Source organism: Natator depressus, chromosome 13 (assembly GCF_965152275.1).
Source record: "Natator depressus isolate rNatDep1 chromosome 13, rNatDep2.hap1, whole genome shotgun sequence".
In the NCBI taxonomy this organism is placed as follows: domain Eukaryota; kingdom Metazoa; phylum Chordata; order Testudines; family Cheloniidae; genus Natator; species Natator depressus.
Window position 1 is genome coordinate 34,512,019 of NC_134246.1, and position 10,648 is coordinate 34,522,666.

Here is a 10,648-nt window from a genome sequence, read left to right on the forward strand (position 1 = left end):
CCACTGGGTCCCTTGAGAAACTTGGTAACTATCAGGCCCTGGGCCCCCACCCTTGTGTTACTGCTTCTGGCCTTTCCATAGGGCTGAATGGGGGCAAGAGGATCACAACATTGTATCTCAAGCCCCCATGCCTGACTGGGGGGAGAAACACCCCCTGCTGGGCTTAGCCCTGTCCCCCCTTTCCAGCACACTGCCCCCTAGTGGCTGCAGCTAGAAATGCAGCAGGGCGCGATCAGGGATGGGTACCAAATTTATTGCAGTAGGAAGGCAGAGGGCCATTTCCACAGGAGGCACCCAGGGCCCCTTACCACAGCTGCACGAAGTTGAAGCGCACTTGGAGCAGGTAGCGCATCCGCACCTGGCCCGGGTCGTAGACGACAAACTCGTTGTAGTTGAGGGTGTAGCCATGGGGGTTCGTCACGCCCGTCTCCACCGCTGGGCCCAGGGGCACTGCAGCCCCATCCCTAGGGGCAGATGAGCCAGGGGTCACAGCAAGGGAAGCTCAACCCCCCCAGCTGCCCAGTTCTCTCCCCCTCGGCCCCCATGGCTCCTGGGTTGTATGGGTTTGCTGCTCTTTCCCCTGAGCCCCCTGCTGGCTGGCACCAAGCAGCAGCTGTGAAGGGCACCTGGCTCCGCTTGACCCACTGCAGCAGGCTCAGTTCTCCCCTCACCAGCCTTCACCCACTGCCCTGAGCTGGCAGCTGGGTCAGCCCCCGGCTGGGGCTGAGCTGTTCAAATGCGCCACAGCAACTTCTCCTCTGGGCCTGGAACCAAACCAGGAGGGGTCCAGGCTGGCTCTAAGTGTCCCCATCAGCTTGCCTGGGGGCACAAAATAAACTGGGGGGGCCCTGCAGCAAGGAGCCCCAGGAAAGCTCCCCAAAGCAACCTCTCCTGGGGCCAAGTGAGTCTCCACTGTGAGCAGGGGCGGTGGTGCCCCCCTCTAGCACTGTGCCAAGGCAGAGGGAGGTGATCTAGGCTGGAGCATCATGCCACGGGGCAGAGTTTTCCCCCCATACCGTCCCCGCTGGGCCCCCATCACTCAGGGCAAGCGCGATGGGGTGCCAGCCCTGCCCCTGCCCCAGTACTCACAGCATGACGCTGTTGGCGGGGGCGGGCGCTAGCTTCCCCAGCCCCTTGGTACTGTGCTTCCCAGGTGGCAGCTTCCTGGCCTCAGCATTTGCCTCCAGCAGCTCCTGGCACTCACCCAGGGCCACCTGCAACGAGAGAGGGGCACCAAGTCCACAGCTGCCCGTCCACCCTGTCCAGAGCAGGGAGGGGGCACCAAGTCCACAGCTGCCCGTCCACCCTGTCCAGAGCAGGGAGAGAACCCAGGAGGCCGGGCTCCCAGCCCCCTCCTGTTCTAACCACAGGACCCCACTCCTCTCCCAGAGCCAGGCAGGCTCCCCGCAATGCAGCTGGCTCTGGGGTGGTGCTCACCTCGCACAGCAGCAGCAGGCCCACGTTGCGCTGGCGTGAGGCGAAGCAGTAGTTGGCGCTCTTGGACGACATGTCTGCGAAGTAGATGCCCTTTCCGAACTGGGGGGAGAGATGGGGGCGGGGGGGCAGTCAGGGATCTGAGTGGGAGGGGGCTGGGAAAGGGCCGAGGAGGGATTGGCAGATGGCAGGGTAGGCAGCTGGGATGGGACTGGGTGGGAGACAGCTGGGGGCAAGGGGGAATCTCACCATGTAGCCGGTGACAGGGGCCTCAGGGGGCGCCACTCTCAGCCCCTGGCTCAGGATCCCCACCCAGTTACCCAGCCTGGAGCCGTGCCACAGCAACATTCTGGGGGGAAACAATGGAGTGGGGGGGTGAGCCCCATTCCCAGCCCCCAAACCTTCCCTCCCATGCCTAGCCTCTTACCCCTCCCCTCCCCCCACCCAGCCCCTTTGCTGGCTAGGATCCAACCCCTGCCCCACCTCCTGCGCCCAAGCATGAATTGTCTCTAGCGCTCAGCTCGGAGGGCAGACAGACGTAACCCACCAGGCCCAGGACAAATTACCTCTTCCCACCCCTGTGCTCCCCCCAGCTGCTCCTGCCCCCTGGATTACTGGCTCCAGGACACCCCCCAGCCCAGCCCCCTGGATCGCTGCTGCCAGCCCCTCACCGGTTGGGCAGGCTGGTGCAGAAGGGGGGCTCGCCAGCCCGGCGCAGGGCGAAGGCCTCCAGTAGCTCCATGGAGTAGTCACGGTGTGTGGGCGCATGGGTGGAGAGCAGGTACCGCTCCAGCACCTGGGGGGAGCCATGGGGTCTGAGCCAACCCCAGCCCTGCCCCCCTCCCTACCTGCCTGGCCCCCTTCAGCCCCACATCTTCAACCTCCCCTCAACAGGTGCCCCTGATCACTGCCCCCTCACCAGCCCCACACTGCCCCCTTTGCCCAAACCCCGCAGCTGCCCCCCAGCTTCCCCATTGCTGGGCCCTCCCAGCCCACACAGCCCCCTGACCTGGAAGTGGGTGGAGTCCCGGTCCAGGGGGCGGAGCTCGCAGCCCAGCTTGCGGTAGCTCTGGTCCAGGGGATGCTCCTGGCCGTGCAGCTCCAAGTGTGCCAGCCTGATGGCAATCTGGATCTCACCCAGGGCCTAGGTGGTGGGGCGAGTTGGCGGGTCAGAGGGGGATGGACAGAGAGATGGAGGGACAGATCCTCACCCCCCTCCCAACTCACCTCCAGCAGCTGCACCTTCTCCTGAAGCTCCTGCCGTGTCCGGATCAATGGGGGGGTCCGGAGCCTGGGGATGCGGGGCGGGGCGGGGCAGGGGGAGAGAGAGAAGCAGAGTGAGCCAGGCCTGAGGGGAGTGGCGGGGAAGGCCCTGGAGCCTCAGCGAGGAAGGTGGGGCAGGGGGCGCTTGGAGGGGCGGGGGCAGTGTTGCCAGGTGTCTGGTTGTTGACCAGAACGCCAGGTAGAAAAGGGACCCTGGCAGCTCCGGTCAGCACCGCTGACAGGGCCATTAAAAGTCCAGTTGGCGGCATAGTGGGGCTAAGGCAGGCTCCCTGCCTGCCCTGGCTCCACGCAGCTCCCAGAGGCAGTGGCATGTTCCCCATCCGGGTCCTAGGCCTAGGGGCAGCCAGGGGGCTCTGCATGCTGCCCCTGCCCCAAGCACTGTGGTTCCCGACCAATGGGAGCTGTGGGGGCAGTGCGCAGAGCCACCTGGCTGCATCTCTACATAGGAGCCGGAGGGGGAACATGCCACTGCTTTCAAAAGCAGCTTGAGGTAAATACTGCTCGAAGCCTGCACCCCTGAGCCAGGCCGCCTGCACCCCTGAGCCAGGCCGCCTGCACCCCTGAGCCAGGCCGCCTGCACCCCAACCCCCTGCCCCAGCCCGGAGCACCCTCCTGCACCCTAAACCCCTCATACCCAGCCGTGCCCCAGAGCCCGTACTCCTAGCCAGAGTCCTCCCACCCACCCCCAACCCAACCCCTTGCCTTAGCCCAGTGAAAGTGAGCGAGTGAGGGTGGGGAGAGCGAGTTACAGAGGGAGGGGGAGATGGAGTGAGCAGGGGACAGGGCCTCAGAGGAGGGGCGGGGCAAGGGTGTTTGTTTTTTTGGGAGTAGAAAGTTGCCAACCCTACGCAGGAGGCACTCGGAGGGGGCGGGGGCACTCAGCAGGGTGGGGCATGCTGGGAGGGGTGCCGGGGGGCATGAGCAAGGCAGGGGCACTTGTGGGAGGGTAGAGGGGGGGCACTGACCCAAAGTCATGGGGCACGCGGGTGTAGAACTCGTTGCAGGCCTCCAGCAGGGCCTGCCCGGTGTCCCTGGCTCGCAGAACCGCTTCCACCTTCTGCAGTGACTGAAACCCGGCACGGATCTGCTCCACCGTCAGCTTCCCTGGGGGGAGCGGGTCAGAACGACCAGCACCTGGCACCCCCCACGGGCCCCCGAACTTCCCCCAGAACCCCTGCCCCCCAGAGCCCTCCCCAACCAAGCCCGGATCTGCTGTCAGCTTCCCTGAGGGAAGCGGGTCAGAACCACCAGCGCCCATGGGGGGGTCCTCCAACTCCCTGCAGATCCCCTGACTCCCAGAACCTCCCCAACCCCAGCCTGGATCTGCTGTCAGCTTCCCAGGGGGGAAGTGGGTCAGAACGGCCAGCCCCTATGCCCCCATCCCTTCCCCCACGCCCATGGGGGGCTCACCAAGAGGGGCCTTCTTGGTGTCATACTTCATCTCCAGCACCATCTCCTCCATGGCCTGCAGGTCACAGACCAGCTCCAGCAGCGCCTGCACTCGGGGGTCTAGCTGTGAGGCCAGCTGGGGCCGGGGGGCCCCCGCGCAGCTCAGCTCTGTGACCTGCAGGGGAGTGGTTACTGCATCTCCCAGCAGTGCCTGGAGCACCCCCCTCCAGTCACCCCCCAGCGCTCCCACAGAGGTGGGACACAGGGCTCACTGCTTCCCCACACCAGCTGGGGGGTCTGCATGGGGGTCACGGGTCCACGTGCAGGTCGTATGGGGCAGGGGGTTGTGTGTGGGGGGGGTCACACTCACAGGGGGCCGGCTGTCTATGTGCAGCTTGCATGGGGGGCCTGTAGGAGGACTGGGAGATGAAGGGGGATGGGGGGCTGTGGGAGGGGGGTCACACTGGGGGTCAGCTGTCCATGTGCAGATCATAACGGGGCTGGGGGGGGGTCACACTCACGGGGGGTTGGCTGTCCATGTGCAGCAGGTCGTACTTGCCCATCACTTTCTGGAAGTTGCCCCGCTCGGCCCAGTGGTTTTTGGTCTTGTCGAGGAACCTGGGGAGAGACCAGAGAGGAGGGCAAGGAGGGGGCAAGCTCCAAGGGGTTTGGGGGAGAAGATAGGGACTTACTTCTTAGTGAAGATCTCCTTGGCCTGGGCGAGGTCCCCAGAGCAGGACACCAGCATGTGCTGGCCTGGCCGCCCCACTGCAGGGACAGGACAGATGTGGTGATGGAGGGCACTGCCCCGCCACCCCAACCCCTGCCACATCCCAGCCCCTGGCCACACACCCCCAGCTCCGTGCCCCATGCCTGGTGCCCACGACACTCACCCAGCCCCCCATGGCCCCTGCCCCGCTCACCGCGCCCCCAGCGCATCCAGACACTGTAGCTCCGCGACCCATCGTCCTCCAGCAGCTGTAGGACGTAGAACTTGTTGTTGTTGAACTGGAGGTTGGTCTGGGGGACAGACGGACAGACATGGGGGCTGAGCGTCAGGGACAGGGCTGGGGGCGTCTCTGCCCACAGCAGCCCTCCTTGTCCCAGATCCTGGGCGGGTGGCACCCCTGGCCAGCAGGGCCACAGTGCCACACTCACCTGGTTCAGCATCACGTCGTAGACATCGTCCCCTTCACAGTAAACATGGGCCTGGGGAGAGATGGGCACTTTCTGAGCTGCAACTGACTCTCAGAAGGGATGGGGTGAGGGGCAGTCCCTTCTAGGGGGCGCTGGCCCCTATCCCACCCCAGTGGGGACTGACTGGCTCAGGGGTGTGGGGCTTTTCCTCTCTAGGGGGCGTTGGCTCTGATCCCGCTCCAGGTCAGGGATTGGCTGGTTCAGGGGGGTGGGGACTGGACAGCCCCAGGGCAGGAGGGCTTGCGTTACCTTCCCCAGTTTAGCGAAGCACTCGGGATCCACCGGCGCCTTCCCCTTCACAATCAGGGTCTTGATGACCTCTGGGGTTGACAAACAGAAAGGGGGAGGGGTTAAGAGATATCAGTGCAGGGATCCTGGGGACCTGAGCCAAGGTAGGCGCACGAGGAACAACGGAGCTCCAGCCATGCCACCGGCCCCTTCCCAGGCAGCCACAAGGCCGACATCTGCGCAACATTTGGAACAAGGCCGGACCATGCACTCCTAGCGCAGGATAGGGGAGGCGCTTATAAATCACACCTGTTTCCAAATCAGCTTGGCTGCCTAACTCGCACCCAAGAGTTGCAAAAGAGCTGGCCGAGATAATCTCTGACCTGCTGGCATTCATTTGAAATCAACCCTGGGATAGCAGGGACATTCCCGAAGAGCAGACGAGTGTGGCGCAAGTAAGTAGCTTTAGGCCGGTTAGCCTGACGAAAAGCCTGGGCAAAATAACACAAAAGCTGACACGGGATTCACACGATCCAGGTTAAAGCACAGGAACCTCAACAAGGCAGGCAGGTTTCACAGAAAACAAACAAAGCTGATCTCATCTATTAGTGGCATTACGGGTTTTGTCGATACAGGGAACTTTATATGGCGTGCGACTTGGCACTGTGTGACCAGACTGAAAACCAAGCACTGCGGGCTAGTGACAAAGTGCCCAAAACACGGATTAAAAACTGGCTGACTGACAGATCCCCACACATCATCGCCGTTGTAGCCAGGACACTTTTGTCGGTGACGCCGGCTGGTGGAGGAGGAAGTGACGCCAAGACGGCTACACAGAACGAGGCTGAGTATGAACCAATGCAAAGTGACTCCTCCAGGAGCAGTGAGGTGGTGGGGGACAGCTGGGATTCCTGGGCACACATTTTAGATGCTAAACTATTGGAAGGGGGAAGAGCCATAAAACCAGGGCTGGAGCAAACAGCTGGCAGAAAGAGGCCGACAGAGCGTGGGCACTGTAGTTCGCCACCCCTCACCTGTGCTCTCTCCCCCGGCTCCGGGGTTGGGGCTGGCCCCACCATCCCGGGGTCTCTTTGGTGCTGAGGGCCGTTGTGGGGATGAGAAGCCAGGGACAGAGCTGGGCTCAGATGCCCCATCGTCATCCACAGCATCTGTGGAGAGAGGCCACAGGTCAGAGGGGGAGGGGAGGGTGCCACACCCCAGAGCTGGCCGCATCTCAGTGCCAGGCGAGCCACCCTGTGCATCGTCGCTATGACCCAGCTATGCCTAGCATCAGATTCTCCGGCCAGCTCCCTGGGGGATGATTAACGACTATCGAGCTTACGCTCTGATAGCGAGGCCTGCCCCACTCCGGGTACCTGAGACCTGCTCACCAACCGGAACTGGGCCCTGGGAGCCTGAACCCCTTCCCCCAGCTTCCCACAGAGCCCGCTCTACCCACTAGGCCCCACTCACCTCCCAGAGCCAGGGAGAGAACCCAGGAGTCCTGGCTCCCTTCGTACCTGACTCCCTCCGTTCCATCCGGCGCTGGTGTCCGGTTCTGACGTTGGTCTGGGTCATCTGGGCCGTGTCCAATGTGTAGCGGGTCTGGCTGAACGTCACCTCTAGGCTGGGCCCCCCGTTGCCGCGCCGCGCACCCTCCAGCGCCAGGCAGGTGTCGGCAGGGTAGGGCAGCCACTGCCCCTCTTTGTCCCCCTGCCAGCACCACACGAAATCTGGGCCGCGGGCATCCTGTTAGCTCCCTGCTGGCGCTAACCCCTAGGGGGCCCTGCAGCTCCCAGCCTCTGGGGCAGTGACTGTGACGGGGCATTGGACCCAGGTGTCTAGGTGGCTGTGCAGGGTGTTCACCCCTGGGGGCCCCACAGCTCCCAGCGTCTGGGGCAGTGACCATGACTGGGCATGGGACCCAGGTGTCCGGGCAGCAGAGCAGGGTGTTCACCCCTAGGGGGCCCCATAACTCGGGGGAGTGATCAGGACAGGGCATGGGACCCAGGCGTCCGGGACAACACTGCTCCCCCCACCAGGGCTCCCTGGGCACTCACAGGAGTCCTGGTCCTGGATGGCTGCTGCCACGCATCTGTCCTGCCCCATCTGTCCGTTCTGCTGCACCATCCGCCGCAGGTCCACACAGGAGCCCACAGTCACGCTGGGCTTCCCTGCCCTGGGGGGAGATGGAAGCGGCTCAGGGCCTGTGACTCCCCCACCACAGCCCAGGTCACGACATGCCCCCGCCAGGGCACTCACCTGGCCGCTTGTGTCAGTACCTCGCTCTGCTCAGGCACGAAGCAATGCCAGGTGCCGCCAGGGTCCTGCCACTCCCAGCGCAGCTCCAGTGCCAGGCCCACGTCTCCTGCCTCGGCTACCCTCCGCTTCCGGCTCATCCTGGGAGTGACGAGGGGGCTGGCGAGCAGAGAGAAAGGAGGCAGGGATCCACAGACTGTGATCCCCAAGCCATATAGCCCCATATGAACCATTCTACTGCAATCCATACAGCCCTGTATGGACCAGCACCGCTCCAGGCCATATAGCCCTATACAGACCATCCTACCGAAATCCATACAGCCTGTATGGACCAGCACACACACATCCCAGGTCATATAGCCCCATACAGACCATTCTACTGCCATCCATACAGCCATGTGTGGACCACCCCCCCTTCCAGGCCATATAGCCCTGTACAGACCATCCTATCGAAATCCATATAGCCCTGTATGTACCATCACAACCCCCGCCCCCAGGTCCTAGAGCCCCAGATGGGCCATTGTACTGCAATCCACAGAGTCTCTTATCCACCCCTCCGGCAATATAACCCTATATTGACCAGGCTACGGCAATCCATACAGCTTTGTGTGGATCAGCAGCCCCCCCCCCCCCATTTAGCCCTATACAGACCAGCCTATGGAGATCCACGCAGCCCTGTATATACCAGCAAAACCCAGCCCTGTATGAATGAGCATGTCCCCTCCCGTCCCCCGGCCAATCACACAGCCCTATATGGACCATCCCACCATAATCTACGGAGCCATCCATGAACCAGTTCCCTCCCCTGCTGCAACTCTGCAATAGCTCCGGACCCCACTGAGTCCCCCACCCCCAGTGCAATATCCTAACCCTCCGTGCAATCTGCCCAGGACCCTTACTCCCTGCGCCCAGAACACCCCACCCCCCGACTCCCAGAGCACCCCCTCCCCCACTGCATGCCCCCAGGCCGCCACTGCAACCCCAGCCCTGTTGCACCCCCTAGGGTCGCCCTGCATTCCCCCTCAACCCTCCCCCACTGCAACCCCAGCTCCATAGCACTCCCTAAGGTCCCTCTGCACCCCTCCCTCACTGCAAACCCACCCCCTTGCACCGCAACCTCTCCCTCACCCTTCCCCCAATGCTCACCCGCCCCATTGCATCCCCTTAGGGTTCCCCTCCCCCCACCTGGCGGCGCGGCGGCGGCGGCGGCCCTCACCAGCCTGGGCGCTCCAGGGAACGTTCCAGTAACCGAACTCTCGCGCAGCCCACCCTCATTTGCATATCGCTCATTTGCATTAGCCCCGTCCCCTGCCCTGGGCGGTCGCTGGCGTAGAGGGGCCCGAGCCCCGCCCCCTAAGCAGTCGGGCGGGTTGGCGCGCAAAGCATTATGGAGACACACACCTAGCTCACCCGCTCGGCGACACTCAACGGCGGGCGGAGCCGGTTCATTTGCATAGCGGGGGTGGTGCATGCTGGGAGTTCGCGCTCTCCTTTATACCCCCCCTTTAGACCCTTCTTCTGTGCAGAAGTGGAAGGGGTGCGATTTGCATACGCCATGGCTCATGCCGAAAGTTGCTCCACTCGCTCACCGTCACCTTTTAAGACAGAATATCAGGGAGCGTTATATAGCCCCTAACCCTACCAGGGCTGCCTCTCAGAAGGTGACCAATTCATACTCCCGTCTCCAAGGCCATCCAGAGCTATATAGGCCCTGCAACCTCTCAACAGCCAGTGGTTCAGTGTGATGGGCCTGAGGGGGTCCACAACCCCACTCAGCCTGCTTCCTCTCAAGTAGACAACGCTGTATGGATCCTGAACCCTCTGTACAGCCACCCTGTATGTGCCTTGCACCCTCCTTGCTGCCTGCCATAGGTCATATAAACCTGTATGGGCCCTGCAGTCTCCCCACAAACTCATGCAAACCAGCTGTCAGATGGGATAAACCCCCCCGCCATTCCCCCAGAGCCATGGGGAAGATAAAGTCACTGACAGTTGTGACGGGCTCAGATACTATTGTGAGATCCGGGTCTGTGAATACGGCCCAGAGCTGCCCACCGACTGAGGAGGCCAACCCAAGATATTGACCTGCTGCTTATTCCATGCAACCGAAAAAGGCAGGGTCTGGGTGCTGGACATCACGCAACCCTGTTCTTAGGGCTGTAGGGTGATACAGCCCGCATTGAGCCGCTGGCTATGTTTTCAGCAATTGACCTTGTGACCTTCACTTGTTCCCCCTTTGGATGCAACAGATAATTACATCAGGGCAATACAGCTTTGTCGGTTGGGATTGCTCTACCCCAGGCCATATATTCCAGTACAGACCAGGAGGTAATTGTATACGGACCCTTCCCCCAACCCCTTATATGGTTTCACAACCCAATTCAGAGCATTCTCCTCCAAACCCTTTTACATCTGACCTCCTTCCACCCAGGCCTTATTATCCCATATTGACCAGCACCCCTTTGTGGGCTCTTACAGAATAAAGCCATCTCACCCACTACAGACACATGCCAGGCCATATATCCCAATCCAATCTGGTCCATGCGATCAGGCATAGCTTTTTAATGAGGAGAGTAATTAACCACGGGAACAATGTCCCAGGAACCGGGTGGATTCGCCATCGCTGACACTTTCTAAATCTTGCTCAGATGTTTCCCCAAAAGACCGGCTCCAGGAATTGTTTGGGACTGTTCTCTGGCCTGTGAGATACTAGGTCAGTCAAGAAGATCACAATGGTCCCTTATGGCCTTGGAATCTATGAAGCCCCCTGCCTGGGCCGATATAGTCCCATATGGACCACAGGGACTCGTAGCCCAGTTCAGATCACTGGAACCCTCCCCAAGATCCTGTATAGATG

At 62.0% G+C, this 10,648-nt stretch overlaps 1 protein-coding gene across 9 annotated transcripts; it reads right to left on the minus strand.

Annotated features, from left to right (window-relative positions):
* Positions 1 to 237: 237 nt before the first annotated feature.
* PARP2 (poly(ADP-ribose) polymerase 2) lies at positions 238 to 9,298 on the minus strand. Of its 9 annotated transcripts, none has more exons than XM_074970497.1 (19): positions 9,193 to 9,298; positions 7,795 to 7,950; positions 7,593 to 7,711; positions 7,053 to 7,265; positions 6,567 to 6,701; positions 5,554 to 5,624; positions 5,266 to 5,316; positions 5,031 to 5,127; positions 4,800 to 4,875; positions 4,629 to 4,725; positions 4,129 to 4,282; positions 3,684 to 3,822; positions 2,662 to 2,725; positions 2,444 to 2,578; positions 2,106 to 2,230; positions 1,684 to 1,783; positions 1,438 to 1,536; positions 1,090 to 1,214; positions 238 to 464 (listed from the first exon to the last, which is right to left on the minus strand). In XM_074970497.1, the coding sequence occupies exons 2-19, from the start codon at positions 7,929 to 7,931 to the stop codon at positions 305 to 307; spliced, it is 2,097 nt and encodes a 698-aa protein (XP_074826598.1). In that variant the 5' UTR covers positions 7,932 to 7,950; positions 9,193 to 9,298; the 3' UTR covers positions 238 to 304. The 9 variants fall into 9 exon arrangements, with proteins under 9 accessions (XP_074826598.1, XP_074826600.1, XP_074826594.1 ...); XM_074970499.1 differs by lacking the exon at positions 9,193 to 9,298 and adding an exon at positions 9,008 to 9,149 and having other exon boundaries at positions 7,815 to 7,950; XM_074970493.1 differs by lacking the exon at positions 9,193 to 9,298 and adding an exon at positions 9,008 to 9,148.
* Positions 9,299 to 10,648: the final 1,350 nt, after the last annotated feature.